Source organism: Danio rerio, chromosome 20 (assembly GCF_049306965.1).
Source record: "Danio rerio strain Tuebingen ecotype United States chromosome 20, GRCz12tu, whole genome shotgun sequence".
In the NCBI taxonomy this organism is placed as follows: Eukaryota; Metazoa; Chordata; class Actinopteri; order Cypriniformes; family Danionidae; genus Danio; species Danio rerio.
Window position 1 is genome coordinate 4,218,146 of NC_133195.1, and position 19,355 is coordinate 4,237,500.

At 37.0% G+C, this 19,355-nt stretch overlaps 1 protein-coding gene across 2 annotated transcripts in view; it reads left to right on the forward strand.

Annotated features, from left to right (window-relative positions):
* The first annotated feature begins 10 nt into the window (after positions 1-10).
* The window catches only part of ttc13 (tetratricopeptide repeat domain 13), a 44,167-nt gene continuing 24,822 nt past the window's right edge, over positions 11-19,355 (forward strand). The window contains 11 exon segments of one of the 2 annotated variants that reach the window (NM_001130627.1): positions 11-211; positions 3,099-3,193; positions 5,744-5,819; positions 5,902-5,972; positions 7,445-7,510; positions 10,562-10,654; positions 10,733-10,849; positions 12,496-12,606; positions 13,698-13,780; positions 16,626-16,767; positions 17,938-18,112. In NM_001130627.1, the coding sequence (NP_001124099.1) occupies positions 43-211; positions 3,099-3,193; positions 5,744-5,819; positions 5,902-5,972; positions 7,445-7,510; positions 10,562-10,654; positions 10,733-10,849; positions 12,496-12,606; positions 13,698-13,780; positions 16,626-16,767; positions 17,938-18,112 (1,198 nt within the window). In that variant the 5' untranslated portion in view covers positions 11-42. 2 annotated transcript variants of the gene reach the window in all.

A 19,355-nucleotide genomic window follows, 5' to 3' on the forward strand; every position in this document is an offset into this window, starting at 1 on the left:
AGGCCACACCGCTCCTCACCTGCTCATAACATTACTCACAACATGGCACCTGCTGGCGGGGGTGTTGTGCTGGCGGTTCTGTCGCTGCTGTATTTATGCGGAGCTATTTTGTCCAGCGAGTATTTCTCCACCTTGACCTTCTTCAACAGTGAGCTCCACAAGCACGGCTGCAGCTCTCCGGCCGAGTGGGAGGAATATGCGGCGGACTGCGGTGAGCTTCTGCCACGTCCTGAACTGTCGGATGGGTTTCAGATTCGCTCTCTTCCGCTTATATCGTGACACGAGATCATAACATGCTGAGAAAAACTAACTAGAACACACCGCACAAACTCACATTATCCGCGTACAAGCTGACATTATGATGTACTCGTTATATGTGCTGAAACCCATAGTGTGTACAGTACATGTTTGGAGAAAGTAGGCTAATTTTGGCAAACTCTGAAGTCTTGTATGGATTATTAACTGTTATATAAACTTAATAACACCAATAATACATCTATTTGTGTATAGGAAGGCTCAAAATCCAAGTCTCCAAGTGCTTTACACTTAAAAGATACAGAAATAAAACAATATCGTGTAACAGTAGAAGTGTAACCAGTCAAAACCGAGCAAAAATTAATCGCGATTAATTGATACCAAAATAAAAGTTTGTTTCGGCGTGATTAAAGTGTGTACTTTGTATATTTTAAAACGTATATCCTATATAAATACACACATGCAAGCATAAAGTTGAAAAAAGTTAATTATTTCTATATGAAATTTAGGGTGGCGCAATGAGTAGCACATTCGCTGGTTCAAGCCTTTCTGTGTGGAGTTTGCATGTTCTCCCCGTGTTCGTGTGGGTTTCCTCCGGGTGCTCTGGTTTCCCCCACAGTCCAAAGACATGCAGTACAGGTGAATTGGCTAGACTAAAATTGTCTGTAGTGTGTGAGTGTGTATGGGCTGGAAAGACCTCCGCTGAGTGAAACATGTGCAGGATAAGTTGGCGGTTCATTCCGCTGTTGCGACCCTGGATTAATAAGGGGACTAAGCTGAAAAGAAAATGAATGAATGAGATATGAAATTTATACAGTGTGGTATATGCACATGGTTGGGCTGGGTGAAAAAATCAGTATTGATATTTATTGAACAAACACTATTGTCAATATTGATGAAAAAAGATTTGGTATGAAGGCTATAGTTTTATTAAAATGTAGCTGCTGAGTGCGCACCTTGGAAGTAACGGCAGTAAGCTTAGGGTGTAGGTTTGTCATTTCCAATGAAGGTGTGCATTTTCCTCTGGGGCCTCATGTACGAAGACTTGTGTTGAATTAATACTTAATCATTGCGTACGGACAAAGCTGTAAATGTGCGTACGCAGTAAACAGTTCTGATGTATGAAACGCATATTCTCTTTGTACATCTGAATTACAGTGAAACTGAGCGCAACATGCGCATGCCAAAACCCCTCCCTGCCTCCTCCCCTGTATAAATATGGTAATGACTCCACTTTGGCAAAACCAAACGAAAAAGCAAGCAAGAAGAGAAACTTCACCGAATGTGAATTGGAGGTGCTCCTATCAGAGGTAGACAGGAGAAAAACAGTGTTATTAAGTTTGTCCTCCGGAATTAATAACAAAAGAAGAAAGAAAGAGTGGGAGAGTTTAGCTGACGTGATTAACGCAGTGGGGTCTGAACATCGCATTGTGAGTGCAGGTTAAGAGGAGAACAGCGGCGCACCGTCAAAGTGTGGACCGAACAGGATGGGGAACAGGACATGCTGGACTAACACGCTTTAAGTAAAGAGATGCCTCGATTGTGGGCAACACTTTACTGTCTGGAGTAGTATCTGTGACTGTGGGAGACACAGATGTATTAGAGGAAGACTTTGTTATGTATATACATGCATACACACACACACACACACACATATATATATATATATATATATATATATATATATATATATATATATATATATATATATATATATATATATATATATATATATATATACACACACACACACACACATACAGTTGAAGTCAGAATTTTTAGCCCCCCTGAATTATTAGACCGCTTGTCTATTTTTACCCCAATTTCTGTTTAACGCAGAGAAGATTTTTTTCAACACATTTCTAAACATAATAGTTTTAATAACTCATTTCTAATAACTGATTTATTTTATCTTTGCCATGATGACAGTAAATAATATTTTACTAGATATTTTTCAAGACACTTCTATACAGCTTAAAGTGACTATTAAAGGCTTAACTAGGTTAATTAGGTTAACTAGGCAGGTTAGGGTAATTAGGCAAGTTATTGTATAATGATGGCTTGTTCTGTAGACTATCGAGAAAAAATATAGCTTAAAGGGGCTAATAATTTTGTCCCTAAAATGGTGTTTAAAAAATTAATAACTGCTTTTATTTTAGCCGAAACAAAACAAATCAGACTTTCTCCAGAAGAAAAAATATTATCAGACACACTGTGAAAATTTCCTTGCTCTGTTAAATACATTTGGAAAATATGTTAAAAAGAAGAAAAAAAAATCGATGTATGCATGTATGTATGTATTTATGTGTATATATATATATATATATTATATATATATAAATACCATGATTTTTCCTTCACCAAACTTGACTGATATCTGTGAGAATCTTGAGTCCATGCGGGTTCCAGTAGGTCTTTTGCAGTATTGGTGATGATTGGGATGCAGTTTAACAGATGATTCACGGGAAAAATTGACCTTCTGCCACTTTTCCAAATGATCGACTAGAAATCATGTTATTATTCGTTGCTCTCACAACTAGGATCGACGACTAGACTTTTTTTCAGACAGTGTAAATGGAAACATGGAAAGTTTGTTGTGATGTAATCTAAAATGCGAAAATTTAATAAGAATTCAACTTTCACATCTTTATTTTCATGATTTTTTATTATAATGATAATGTTTTGATTCTAAATCTAGTCTGCACTTGATTTTGGTTATTATTATGAAGAAAAGCCTTTCACAAACTAGCGGTCTACATTAGAAGATGAAGTATTTTTTTTTCGAAAACCAGACATGTGGTTGTGGTTGGTTGGTGATTTTGTGTGTCCCGTTGGTTCCTCAGAGTCCTCAATCCTGCAGCTGGAGGATCCAGACTGTGAGGAGGGAAGCAGCCCGCCCTGCGAGTCCGTCTTCTCACTCAACGCCGAGAAAATCCTTGTGAGTTGCTTTTGCATTATCATTAAAGAAATAATTCAGTCCAAATAAAAAATGCTTTCATTGTTTATTTGCTTTCATGTTACTTTAAATTGTTTTATTTTCTTTGGTGTAACAAGAAAAGTGAATGTTTTATTGTTCTATATATTTTATTATTATAATAGGCTATATTCGTTATTTATTTGTTTATTATTATTATTATTATTATTATTATTATTATTATTATTATTAATGGCCCACCAGTGATGATTTACAGCCATATCACACTGCTCAAGTGTGATATTGTGTTTATACAACAGTTTGACGGTATAATTGTGAATATAAAAAAGAAAATCATACACGGAGAGTCTCAGAAATTATTTTGTATAAGGAATATCTTCCGCCATTCAATCACATGTGCAGCTGACGTCAGAACAGCAGAAACTGTAGCTTTAAAACACATCACTGCAGAGCTAGTATTTGAATGATTCCCTAGCGTAATGTCTAAGGCTGCGTCAGAAACAGCCTACTACTCAGTAGGTACTGCATTTGAATTTAAACGTACTACTCGGCTGTTAGAAAAATACGTTCTATACAGTATGAATGTGAAAAGTATGAATGGAATTCGGACGTACTACATCCGCCATTTTGTCATGGTCATGTGACCTACCTGCGTCAGTTGCGTCATCTCACTTCCATTCATGAATTCTCTCACGGGGCATTATGGGATAGCGCACCGTGCATGGGATGCGCACTTCAGAATCTCCCCGGAAGTAGTAAGTCATCCGGGTACTTCTCGCCTACTGATTTTCGAATTCTATGAATTTGGACATACTACTCGGCTCGCATACTGATTTTAGCGTACTATATAGTATGGAAGTATGCGGTTTCGCACACAGCCTAAATTGATGTCAAAACAGGTGATTTTGCTGACATTTTAAGATTATAAGGCTGAACTGCATGAAATACCATCAGTCTACAGAGATTTCCCAGTATTTCTCTGTTGCAATCGGGATATCACAATAAATAACCCTGAAAAAGTCAAAGCAAGCACTACCAGATTACTGTGATATAAATACAGCACTACAGCATACAATAGAGAGAGATAGATTTAGAAAGTCCCTTTCCAGTTTAATAATGATTTTGTCAAATGTAGTTTGAAATACGAAAAGAAAAGTTTTTTTTTCCGCTAAGGACTTATTTTGCAGTCTCTGTCACCATCTTGTGACTCAACCGTCTTTGCTCAGTATGACAGGCTGATGGCCACCGATTTCAGAAATAATCAATATTTAAAATAGGCTCTATAGTTGTAAGTAAGCTACACAGTTGCAATCTAAACAACTACATTCTCACCTAAATAAAGCCTCACAAGTACATTGTTGTCTAACAGCTGTCACTCTATGTGGGAGGAGTAATACACAAGGGTATATGCAGAATGCTGTAATTGCAGAATATTGCACGGCTATCAGCCAATCAGAATTGTTGAGAACTGTTGTATACATATTTTTATAGAATATATATGTTATATAATTTTTTTATTATTTTATTTATATTTTTGTTTGTTTTCGTTATTTAAGTACATTCATTTATCTAAACATGATTTTATTTAGTTCTTTTATTTCATGTTTTATTTTCTGTGTTCATTTTAGTTGAAGTTTAAATAATAATATATATGGGTTGTCGTTTTAATTTATTCCCTTTATATCTTTATCTATATTTCTTTTAGATATTTATTTATATTTTGATATTTTTTCTGTATATAATTTTGTTTGGTGTATTTATTTAAATACATTAAGTTAGCAAAATATAAAAGTTTTATTTTGACATGTTCTGTGTTAGTTGTAATTCAGGTTTGACTATAATAATAATAATAATAATAATAATAATAATAATAATAATACTTGAAGTTGTTATTTCAATTACTTTACTTTTTAAATCAACTTTTTATTTTATTTTTACCCATTTTCATTATTATTATTATTATTATTATTATTATTATTATTATTAGTTTTAGTAAAATAAGTACATTAAGGTAACTAAATTAATTGTTTTGGTTGCTGGAAAAAGTTGGAAAAAGCTTAAGTTTTTACAATTTACTAGATTATTACACCCTGATAGTTATAGTTCATTATAATCTTACTAGTTTCTGGCACGGTTAGTTTTTACATTGGAAAATAAGCACAATTTAAAGTTTGATCACATTTATCCATTTTATCAATCCGATATTGTACGTTTGTGTTTTTATGGAAGAAAGTCATACAGGTTCTGAAATGACACTACATCAGGGTAATTAAATGATGGCAGAAAATGTGTATTTGTAGCTGAACCCTATCCTTAAACACCTGCATTTAGATCTTAAAACACTGTAAACACACATTGGGATGAGAAGTAGTTTTGACCTAAAACCAAACACTTCCTATCTAGCACAAGCGTTGTTTATCCTCCTCGTCCTCTGTTATTATGGATGTCTTTGCATTGTTTTTTCCATCCACTCTTTGGTTGGATTGATTGTAAGAGGTTGACAGACTTCCTGACATGCTTTCCTTTCTTTCCTCCCTCTTTCTTTCACCGCAGAATCAGGCAAAGTTGTTTGTCGAACAGCGGCGGTTTCCTTTCGCTGTGGACAACCAAAATACCAATGAAGAGCTCGGTGTGTGTCAGCTGTGTTTTGTGTTTTTGTGTACTTGTCTGTGTGTAATGAAAGCCTCTAACACTCTTTGTTTGTAATTCAGCCATAGGTTATGTTCTTATTGGAAACGGACTGTATGATGAAGCCATCAAGCACTTCTCCTTACTGCTGCAGGTCAGTTTCATTCAGAATTTATTATATATTTTTTTTTTACATTTAAAGGGTACCTATTATACCCATTTTTACAAGATGTCAAATAAATCTCTGATGTCCCTAGAGTGTGTATGTGAAGTTTCAGCTCACAATACCACATAATTAATGTTTTATAACTCTTTGAATCTGCCCCCTTTAGGCTTTAATCCTAAATATGTCGTTTTGGTCACTGTCGCTTTAAATGCAAATGAGATTATGCTCCCATCTCTCTTTTCAAAAGAAGGCGGAGCTACAGATTCAAAATGCTAGTGGCGTTCAGCTGCTTCTAACTCAGGGCTGCTTATGCTAACGAGGGCGAAATTGTCAATAATGGGCGTGGTTTTCCCCCTCTGATGACACATGCGAGAATGTGAGAATGCCAATCATTGTGTTTCTGCAGACTGCTTTTATAAAGTGACATCAATAAAAAGATAGAATTAATGCATTTTTACCATTAGAGGTTGGTTATATTCACACACTGTTGCCACACAATAGTGTTTAAACCCCTTATAAAACTTTTTTTTTAATATCTATTATATATCTTCATCTATTTTTGCAACTTAATATAACTGCAGTGCTTCATTTTTGTTTTATGCAAACCATAATTTTTCATTCAGTCATTCATTTTCTTGTTGGCTTAGTCCCTTTATTAATCTGGGATCGCAATAGTGGAATGAACCGCCAACTTCTCCAGCACGTTCTCGAATGCCCTTCCAGCCGCAACCCATCTCTGGAAAACATACACACAGACCCATACACTATGGACAATTTAGCCTACTCAATTCACCTGTACCGCATGTCTTTGGACTGTGGGGGGAAACCGGAGCACCCGGAGGAAACCCACGCGAAGGCAGGGAGAACATGCAAACTCCACACAGAAACGCCAACTGAGCCGAGGCTCGAACCAGCGACTCAGCGACCTTCTTGCTGTGAGGCAACAGCACTACCTACTGCACCTCTACGTCTCCCTACTATAAATTACTGGAGTATTTTTTTTTATCATTTGGGGTGACTTGTGAAGTTCTTTTGATTTAAAGATTGCAACTTTTTTATGCATAATTAAATCTAAGATGTTTTCAACTAACATCATTTTAGGCTGCTAGTTGACATAACCTTTTTAAGCTTGTTTTTATCTAAGCTTTTTTGCTTGTTTTATCAGCAGTACAAAATAAACAGGTACTTATGTATATACTGTAATATATGCTTTTATTAAATGCTCAAAATAATCAGCTGTTTCGCATTAAGTCACATGACAAAGTGTCTGTTGTTGACCTTTCAACTGTTACTGTTCAACTGTTATCTGTTCTTATTTTGGAAACCTCAGTGTTTTGCACACATTTCATGGTTTAGATTTTACATTGAATTTCCTGTAATGTAATAATATTATTGTAGTTATAATAATAATAATAATAATAATAGTGTGTACTTGTATGTACTGTTTTCTGTCATCTCAGGGAGATCCTGAACTGGTTAGTGCCATCTATGGACGGGGAATAGCATATGGAAAAAAGAGTCTGCAGGTATGTCACTTGTTTTAAAATAATACTCAAAAATGCGGAACAACATTGTGTTGTAAACTTCTAAGAGCCCAAAAAACCAGGGAGAATCTTTCGGTTGTCTTCAAAGCATAATCCTTTTTAATAAGAGGAACTCAGCGTGGCTGTGGCATCATCGAAAGCAAACTCTTAAACTGCACAGCAAACATTATACATTTATACAGTTTGATACATGTAGGTGGGGACAGTTAACCAAAGCATGCAAATGAAGGGTTGTGGTCGGCAGGGTAAACTGCTTTTTCAGGCCTGGTCTCATCATGTTCTGGAGACAGAAACCGCCTGACCAGTTGATCGAAAAGAGAAAACAATAGACACAACCATGCTGTGAAACTGACAATTTGCATTACTTTGGAGACAGACAGGGTTCAGGAAAACCAAGACATTTTAAGGTCTGTCACATCCTGGAAACAACTTTTATAAATATAAATTATATAAATATAAATTTATATTCCCACAGTGGTTATACTGAGAGTTCATTTGATAAAAATATCATAAAAGTTTAATGATATGAACTTTTATTACACTTTAAAATTTCAGCAACAGCTGTTTTAAAAAATTCATAATAGGATCACAATTTTCATAATATGTATTACCCCATTAAATACCCCTAGAAGCAGGAGGTCAGTATTGACCATATTTGGATAGGTCATGAATATTAATGACCCTCTATTAATGTGGAGGTTTAATTTACCTTCATTGAGAGAAATTAGGTTGTAGGAGATGGAGGAAGATTAAACATATTTCATTGTTACATAAATATTGTTACATTAGCAGCTCTCGGAAACCCCTTTTAGTAAATACAATGTTTAATAAAGAGTTCTCACTTCAGACAAGTGACAGATATGATGCGATTCTTAAACATGCATTTTTTAGTAAGTGCACATTTAAGGCTGATTTATACTTATTATATTTATACTTATTATATAAGCGTATGCTACGGCACGGCCTACACATGGACGCGCACCTCACAAAAAATGTAACTAAACGCCGCAACGACGCATATCGCAAGCTCTGTGATTGGTCAGCTTGGTAGCACTGATGAGTGTGGGCGGGACCGAGAGCTTGTGAGCCCATGAAGCGACTGATTACAAGTGTGGAGTCCTGTGAAGGATCTCAGGATGGAAACTTTTGTTTTGTGGTTACCTCATGGTTTGTTGCACGTCCGCCGGTTCCTGCCTCAAAATGAGCGAGTTTGAGCCGATTGTACATTAAGGAAGCGTTCTGAAAAAAAAAACACCAGCAAAGAAACTCAACACAGAGTAACATAAACACCTCACTGCCAACTAGCATTTCAGAGGTGTTATTGGAGAGCAACAGAAACAGTGCGCAGAAGTATAAATGCACAGCTACGTGCGTTGCATGTGCCGTGGGTTATGCCGATCACTTGACGCAGAAGTATAAACCAGGCAAAAGACACAATAAACATGATTATTGACAAAGGCTACAATTAAACATACTCTTTGTGGTGGAGCTGAATAAATGTTTGATCCAGCCTGATCTCATGAGGAAACGTAACAATAGCTGCATCCCAAATCGCATACTTATGCACTATTCTACGCCATTTTGTAGTATAAATGGTGTAAGTAGTGTGTTCACACTGAAAACTCTAAAAATAATAATTGCACTTTAATTACCCGGATGATGCACTCATTCAGCCGCTAAAATGAAGTGTGTAATGATGGACACTTCACGCACTCAACGACCACAGGTTTGCTTACGTAGCGGAAGGGGCGGAGCTATCAGGCGCACATGTTGGATAACTTTATTTATTTTGGATGGTGAAAGCAAAATTCTCCTACGAGAGTGATTACAGCGCCTCCCGATGGTGAATGCGGCAATACTCAGGGCAGGTATTATTTGATAATTCGGTCGTTTATTTCACTGATTTGGCAACCGTCAGACGTCATCAGGGAAACGGTTTGAATTTCCGCTTATTAAAAAAACATTAGGGAGCCATTTGGGACAACACTACATGAATATACTATCCTGTTGAGTGTGTAATTGCATAATTACATAGTGCATGAGTGCATAGTGAAGTGTGCCATTTGGGACGCAGCTTATTTTACGTTTTGTTAGTTAAGTGGCTAATTCATATGAATTCAGTCGTACGAAAATGTAAAATTTTAAAAAGGAGGCTTGGCACCCAGCCCCAAAGCAAATCGTCCTAAATTGTACGAATAAGATTGTACGAATCAGCCACCTAATCAAAAAGTTACGAATTGCTGTGAGATTCTGTTGGTTTAATCCGCATATCCTGGATTTTGCGTCCTCACACGCATGTGAAGAGATGTCTAGTGGTGTTGTTGCACAGCAACACATAAAGAAACAATCTGATGTGGCTGGATTTTTGTCATTTTCTTTTCAAAATAAAAGGCCCACATAATTAGAAAGTTAACGCAGCCTAGGCCATGCTTATAAACGATCCCATGTGCAACATATCAGTCTATTTTGACTGATGATCTCCAGATGACGTAGAATGTGAACTGAAGACCATGCAAACATTGAGGCCTTGCTTATGGATATCCCCAGAGCAACGCAACAGTCTGTTTTGTTTTCTGATAGACCTGTTTTTCACCAGGGCTTTACACTCACATGTTTTACATGAGAACGAGGAAACAATGGGGTTTGAAGCTATATAGCCATTTCCATGTACTGAACTCTTATTATTTGACGATGGCTACGTATACACAGATTTTATTTTTTAGGCCAACTTTAAGAAGACTCCAAATCATTCCAGATGAAATATTTAGGTATATAATATACCATAATAAGTATAATATATATATATATATATATATATATATATATATATATATATATATATATATATATATATATATATATATATTTTTTTTTTTTTTTTTTTACACAATTTTATTTTAGTGGATGTCCTAAAACTAATGGAAAAGGCTGTGTTAAACTGTTTTAATGTTGCCTTATCAGACACTACTAAATACATCAACGCTTATAATTATTGCTGTCCATATAAACAAAGGTAATTTTCTCTCTCTAAAGGACATAAAGAATGCAGACCTGGCTTTATATGAATTAAGCCGAGTGATTGCGCTGGAGCCCAACAGACCTGAAGTGTATGAGCAGAGAGCCGAAGTAAGCATCAAACGCCAAGTCAACCAATTGTGTGTGTGTGTTTAGGAAGTGTAATGATTATGAATGATGTGTTTTCAGATTTTGTCTCCTTTGGGCCGCATCAGCGAAGCTCTGTCGGACTTGACTAAAGCCATTCAACTTCAGCCTTCAGCCCGACTGTACAGACACAGGGGAACACTGCTCTTCATATCAGAGGTACACGCACACTACACACACCACATCTTATCTCTCATGATGCACTTTGGCTCTGGCCTCAATAGATTAAACTGTTATTGTAACGTATGGAAGATTTCTAATGTGTTAAACGTCTGTCTCATAGATAGCTCTGGATCTGTTTAGCACAGGTTCAGAGTCGAAACTTTTAGCTTCAGCATGTGTGAAGAAGATGTTTATGATTATTTTATGATAAATACAATGGGCTATAAAAGGAGATATGGGGGAGTTAATTATCCAAGTCATATAATGGTTTGTAGATAAGTTTATTGTTCTATGAAAACAAACTGTGGAAAAATCTCTTAGTTCAGGGGTTCTCAAACTTTTTCACTGCGGGGCCCACTTCTTTCTCTAATCAAATTTTGAAGACCCAAATATCTGACAGTAGCTCTAAAACATTTGTATGAAATGCTCATTTAAACCAGGGGTGTCAAATGTTCGGCCCGCGGGCCGGATGAAGCGCGCAAACAGGTATATTCCGGCCGCAGGTTTATTCCGCGAGATGATTCTATAAAGTATGAAAACAAGCTGCAGTTTTTCAATAAAAGAAGCTGCTGTTCCAATTGTGTCCACTGGATGGACTGCAAACGGTTAATTTCATCTGATAAAGCAGGAATTCTCAACCGATTCTCACGAGATTAAAATTAACTCTCAGTATTATACTATAATTTTTGCATTTCGTTATTAAAATGCACTTTTTTCCCAGTTCTGTGATTGATTACTTCAAACTTGCAAAAACAGCCTCATGATCGCATCTGCAACTAGTAAACAAATTAAACAGGTGGCGAATATTTCTGACTATATATGGATGGATGGATGGATGGATGGATGGATGGATAGATAGACGGACGGATGGACGGATGAATGGATAGATAGATGGATAGATGGATGGATGGATAGATAGATAGATAGATAGATGGATGGAAAGATAGATAGATGGACAGACATATAGATAGATAGATAGACAGACAGACAGACAGACAGACAGACAGACAGACAGACAGACAGACTTAGCTTATTAGCATATAGATAGATAGATGAATGGATGGATAGATAGATAGATAGATAGATAGATAGATAGATAGATAGATAGATAGATAGATAGATAGATAGATAGATAGATAGATGGATGGATGGATGGATGGATGGATGGATGGATGGATGGTTAGACAGATAGATGGATGGATGGATGGATGGATGGATGGATGGATGGATGGTTAGACAGATAGATAGATAGATGGATGATGGATGGATGGATGGATGGATGGATGGATGGATGGTTAGACCGATGGATGGATGGATGGATGGATGGATGGATGGATTGATAATTTTTTTTTTGCGCTCCTAAACAAAAAATACCTGTTTTTAGGCCTTGATACATTTTCAAGAATGTTTACAGCCAAAATCTCAAAAGATGAGTTTTTATTTATAATAGGATGTTTTGGAAGCATGTCATTTAATTTTCAACAGTTTAATGCATTATTTTCTGAGTTAAAGCAAATAATACAGAATAAAAGTAATTTCTTTTAACTAATAAAAACAGGACTGGCCTCACTTTAAAAGCTTTAATCTATATTTAGTTTTAAAAGTTTATTTAAAAATACCTTTTTTCTGTCTTTGTCTTTCAGGATTATATGGCGGCCATGGAGGATTTCCAGCAGTCTCTAGAGTTGAAGAAGAACCAGCCCATCGCTATGCTATATAAAGGCCTGACCTTCTTCCACAGGGGTCTTCTTAAGGTAAGAATAAAATATAAATATTACCACAAACTGTACTGCTGGCCTCATATAGTTCAGATAACGTTAAAGGCTGATTTATACTTCTGCGTCAAACACCGGCGTAGGCTACGGCGCTGACGCATAGCCGTTCGCCGTGGCCATCGCCGTCACTGACGTGCACCTCTCAAAAATTGTAACTACACGTCGCAACAACGCGTAGCGCAAGCTCTGTGATTGGTCGGCTTGCTAGCGCCGACGAGTCTGGGCGGGACCGAGAGCCGCGCGAATGGCGCGCGCGATTGTTTACAAGTGTGGAGTCCCGTGAAGGAGCTCCAGATGGAAAGTTTTGCTCTGTGTTTACCTCATGGTTAAAGTTGTTGCACGTCCGCCGGTTCCTGCCTCAAAATGAGTGAGTTTGAGTCACTTGTACATCCAGGAAGTGTTCAGGAAAAGCAAAACAGAAGCGAAGAAACTCGACACAGAGGAACATTTACACCTCACTGCCCACTAGCGTTTCAGAAGTGTTAATGCAGACCAACGGAGACAGCGCACAGAAGTATAAATGCACAGCCACGCGCGTTGCCTGCGCCGTGAGTTGCGCCGGTCACTTGACGCAGAAGTATAAACCAGGCTGTGTCTAAACACACAGAAGAGTTTGACATTACATATGTTAGCAATAATCAATAGGATGCCGTGCATAAGAATTTTAAAAGCACAGTGTGCTGATGAAAAACCTGGTTATCCTCTGCCAAGTGCATTTAAAACTCTTTAAAGAACGGCAAACCATTGATTATTGATCAATGATTATTGATTATCCTTGTGCTTTGGTCATTTGCCAAGTTGTAGACAAGTTAAAATTTGTTTTGCTTTTTGCAACGTAATATTTAATAGTATATTTATCAGTTATGATAGATCTAGTCTACATTGAGTCAGCGAGAGAGATGTTGTGTGCATGTAAATAATACTGACGTCTAACATTTGGTATTTCTGATCTTTTAATCTAATGATGTGAAAACATAATTTAATAATTTACCAGATAAATCAGTCTAAATCTTATTAAAAGTACCACATTAATTAAACATGCTTTGTTTAACATTATTTTCTCCACGCAGGAGGCTATCGAGGTGTTTAAAGAGGCTCTCAAGCTGAAGTCGGACTTTATAGATGCTTATAAAAGCTTGGGTCAGGCTTACAGGTAAGGTGACTCTGTCAGTTCTGTCAGATATCTAGATTTTGTCAGATCACATGAAACAGGCTTGTGTTTTGGTCTATCACTTTAAGTAGGTGAGGGATTTCAACTGGTGTTTAATCTGTTTATTTTTGTCCGCTTGTATTCACGTTCCTGATTTCTTTGAGGCGAGAACCGTTCATAGAAGATGCCGCATTGGACACACGAGAAGAACCACCAAAATGTCAATATTGCAAAAGGAACCAAACTGTTAAACATATTATTGTGGAATGCCCTATGTTTTAATGTTTTAAGACAATTTTTTTCTGGAGAAACGTTAAATGAAATAGTTATTAATGTGATTGCTGCTAAAATTGTAACATTTTTATCAAAAGTAAACCTTCAAAACAGTTTTAGATTTTTATCTTATTATCTTTATCATTATTTATGTATTTTACCTTGTGTATTAGTTATTGCTGTTGATGAATTTTAATTGTAAGAATATTTTTATAACTATAGAAAAGTGGTGTTTATAAAATATGGTAAACTTTAAGTTTATAATTAAATAATGTAAATAATAAACTAAATAGTAGTGGTAGGCCGTTAAAGGCGTTAACGTGAAAATCCTATCAGGCTATTACAAATATATATATCGCCGTTAATCTATTTCTAAAGTTGGGTTGGGAGCTGGGTCTATTCTATGCAAGCTGATGACTTTCACCTTGATATTTTAGCGCGGATGTATACCTGGCCAAATTGCACTGTAGGGGGGCGAGAACGAGTCCAAGAACCTGTGTGTATTCCTACTGTGAAACTACCGCATCAAACATGACGTGCTAGCATGGATGCAGTTCACTAGAGGGAATCCAATTATGTTAGCTCCACATCTAACTATCAGGCACCTGTAGAGTTTATGCGTTCGAGTAAAACATATACAAACAAAATGGACCAAGTGCTTTTTAAAATGAATGACAGTGAATGAAAGTCAAACCAGTGAGTCGTCTGACAAAAAAAGTGCCCATCTAAGTCAAATCAGCAGGATGCCCTTCTGGATCTTTCACTTACTTCGAAATCACCACTGACTACGCTTACATGGACATCTGTAGTCTAGTTATTTGCCTTAATAGACAATAATATAATTAAGGTGTTTATGTTAAGTGCTTTCATGGAAGAGTTTCCTGTAATTTTAGGTGACTTTAACTGCAGTTCGGCAGTTTCACTTTCTCTCATGAACAGTTCATTCATGCCCCCTAGACAAACTGGGCTAATAGACGCAAATAAGGAGTAAGGACTGGTGAGAGTGTAATGGAATTTAATAACGCACGCCGAATGGAAAGAAAAAAAAGCTTTAGCATTCTGTGATGTGTGTGTGTGTGTGTGTGTGTGTGTGTGTGTGTGTGTGTGCGCGCGCGCGTGTGTGTGCGCGTTTGTGTGTGCGCGTGTGTGTGCGCGCGTGTGTGCGTGTGTGTGTGCGTGTGTGTGTGCGCGTGTGTGTGCGTGTGCGTGTGTGTGTGCGTGTGTGCGTGTGCGTGCGCGTGCGCGTGTGTGTGCGCGTGTGTGTGCGCGTGTGTGTGCGCGTGTGTGTGCGCGTGTGTGTGCGCGTGTGTGTGCGCGTGTGTGTGCGCGTGTGTGTGCGCGCGTGTGTGTGCGCGTGTGTGTGCGCGTGTGTGTGTGCGCGTGTGTGTGCGCGTGTGTGTGCGCGTGTGTGTGTGTGTGTGTGTGTGTGTGTGTGTGTGTGTGTGTGTGTGTGCGTGTGCGCGCGCTTGTATGTGTTTTTGTGACATATCAGGACACAAATCTGTATAATGACATAGGTATGTCATGGGTATTACAAAAAGGAGGCGTATTATGAGGACATTGGTGACGTCTTCATTTCTCAAAATGCTTATAAATCCTACAGAATGAGTTTAATCAGAGAGTAAAGCTGCACACAGTCTCCTGTGATGGTTGGGTTTAGGGATGGGGTGGGGTGAGGGCAATATAATGTACGGTTTGGACAGTATAAAATGAATGGAAACCTATGTAATGTCCCCACTTTTCACAAAAACAAACGTGTGTGTGTGTGGGTGTGGGTGTGGTGAAAAGTCCTACTTGACGGTAATAGTTTGATCACCGTGTTTACTTCAATAATGCCACTAATATCTGCATACTCCACATCTTAATTCCATTTCTGTTCAGTTATGACTTTAGTCGAATTAAGGTGATCAAAAATGCCTGTTTTGGAGCTTATGTAGGCCTACAGTTCAACATTCATGTTTAACTGAGCAAACAGTTCATTAACACAAGCACATCTTATTCAACATCATTTATTTTCATCACCAATTATCATAGTAGAACAGTTTATCAAGCAGTTTGTGATGCGTTTTGGAAACAGGAGATGAGCCCCTGGTCTAATGCGACACCTGGCTTGAGAATCCCGTTCTCACAGACTTACTTTTAGTCATTATTTGGGTAGCACACATATTTTGAACGCCTTCGGCAGAATTTAAATGAGCCATTTTAATGTAGATTATTCCAGGTTTATGCCAAGATTACAGTGAGAATAATCTAGATTAAAAAGATTTATCTACGCCCACCTACTGTATACTAAATAGTAGGTAAATTCTCATTTTTGGGTGAATTATCCCTTTTGGATGGTTTAAGTTCCCTATTCTTATGACATCATAGAAATCAAATAATTGGTCAATGCTATTTTTGAGCAAAGAAAGCAAGTACTCTTCTGTAAGTAGAAGATGGAGAGTTAATCCAACATTTAAGACACCATTATACCTGTATTTAGCATCATCCTTTTATAATTGGATTGGCAGAATTGCTTCCTAATACCAGGTGTAAACTGGACCAATGATACACGTGTGTTTGTGTGTGTTTTCAGGGAATTGGGAGATATTGAGAATGCCATGGAGAGCTTCCAGAAGGCTCTGTTACTGGATCAGAACCACATCCAGTCCCTGCAGCTCAGAGGAATGATGCTCTACCACCACGGCAGTCTGCAGGAGGCCATCGGCAACTTCAAGGTCAGTCAAGTGTGTGTATGTGTGTGGGTATTTCCATATGCCTCTATGTTTGCAGCATTAGTCCTTAAAGGAATGCCTGAGACCCCCTTTTCCTCTGGAAAATATTATAAGGCCCCCCTTCAAGTTTAATGATATTATTGCTCATATAAGTTTGCAGTGATGATGACAAAAAAAGTTTTCTAACAAATTTAAATTTGGGTGATGTTGGAATATCAAGCCAATTCCGTGCATGTTCAATGATTCAGTTCAATTCAGCTTTATTTGTATAGCGCTTTTACAATGTAGATTGTGTCAAGGCAGCTTCACATAAATGGTCATAGTAACTGGAACAGTGTAGTTCAGTTTTTAGGGTTTCAGTTCAGTTCAGTTTAGCTCAGTTCAGTGTGATTTAAAATCATTACTGAGAGTTCAAACACTGGAGAGCAAATTCATCGATGAGTAGCTCTACCAATCCTGAATGAGAAAAGGTCTGGAGAGGGTTTTCTTCAATGCCAAAAATATTAGTAATTTATTAGATACAAATGAATAATTCGATGACAGAGCTCTGGATTACGTTACCCCAATGCAATACAAGAATTACATTTAAGATTTTCGCAACTAACTTACATTTCCTGACTCCAGCATATATACACAACTGATAATAACAGGTGGAGTTTTGGTTTAACGTCACTGATCAGTCATTCTGCAGTCCCTTGGCTCTTTGTAACCCCTAGACATACTTCCTCTTTCTGCAACCCTTCTTTGCAGACCAGAACTGAACAATTACGTGCATCTTTAATATATTTCACAACTTCTACAAAGATCATGCTCCTTGTGACATGTCCAGACAGCAGTCTGGAACAAATCTAAATTTATTCTTATACTGAATTTTCCGCTAGTTAGCTGTTCTTCTAAAACATATGCAGCACAATAAAAAAGGAAGTGTGTCTGGTCAAGATGTGTTCTAATACAATAGAAAAGATTGATTAATCTGTTGTTAGTCTAAACATATTTCTAATAAAAAATAAAGACAGAAAAGTAATAAAAATAAATAAATTTTTTCCTACAGTGAAGTAAACCTTTAAGGTGTTTTCTTCGTTATTTGATGACACTTTTGAGATGATGTCATCTTTAGTCGTGAGTCTTGCTCTTGTTGTTTCAGTCTGTTTTTTTTTTTTCCTCCCGTTTCAGAGATGTCTGCAGCTGGAGCCATATAATGAAGTGTGTCAGTACATGAAGGGTCTCAGTCATGTGGCTATGGGTCAGTTCTACGAGGGCATTAAAGCCCAGACTAAAGTCATGCTCAACGACCCTCTCTTAGGACAGAAAGCCAGCTCTGAATATCTCAAAGTCAAATATCTCAGAGGTGAGAGAGGAGGTTTGCTTTTATTTTGTCAATAACAAGCATTGAACAATGATTAAATGTGACCCTGGACTGCAAAACCATGCTTAAGTTGTGCGGGTATATTTCTACAATAATAATACATTGATTGGGTCAAAACGGTGGAATTTGATTTAATGTCAAAAATCACTAGAAAGTTCTGTTCAGTAAAGATGATGTTCAATGATGATATGTTGTAGACTTCCTCAAATAAATATATCAAAACTCAGTTTATGATCAGTTATATAAATTTTTATATTTTCTTAATATTTAGATTTATTCTGGACCCTCAGATTCCTGATTTTGATGTATAAATAAGTATATTACATCAATGGAAAGCTTGTTTAGGTGATTATAAATCTCAATTTAAAAAAAAAAAATGTACAATTTTGAATGGGTTTTGTGGTCCAGGGTCACAAATGACTGATCTTTTACTGTCGGTGTTACCCAGACAGATCACATTCTACAAAATAAACGTTTGCTACCATAATGTTTTCTCAGAAAAAGAGTTTATAGTCAACAAATGTAAACAAACTAAGCTGAAACATTCTGGGAATTGTTGCTATATTAAAATATTTTCCGTTTTCATGTTTACTAAATGATACGGTACATTGTGAAATGCAGTTCAGATTTTTGGACCATTTCATAATTTCTAAACAAATTCTTGGCCAGAGTTGGGTAAGTTACTTGAAAATAAATAAAAGTAATTAATTACTAAGTACATAATTAAAATTGTATGTAAATCGCTTTTCTAATTACATTGTCTTGTACTTGGTTGAAAAATAATTTATGAAGAACATTTAAAAAATAATTTAATTGCTTCATAAATTACTGCAATTGTATGACTTACAATATAATTACCCAAAATGAACCTAAAAGAGCACATGTCACTCCGCTGCTCATTCGTTTGCCCTGGCTGCCAGTTGCTGCTCGCATCAAATTCAAAGCTCTGATGTTTGCTTACAAAGCAACTTCTGGCTTTGCTCCTTCTTATCTGCTCTCACTTCTGCAGATTTATGTGCCCTCCAGAAACTTGCATTTTGTGAATGAACGTCGCCTCGTGGTTCCATCCCAAAGAGGGAAGAAATTACTTTCCCGAACTCTCTCATTCAATCTGCCCAGTTGGTGGAATAAACTCCCTAAAATGAACCCTAACCCCGCGTCTGCTAAATGACTAAATGTAAATGTAAGCCCAATGTTTTTTTTTTTCTCAGCATATAACTAATTT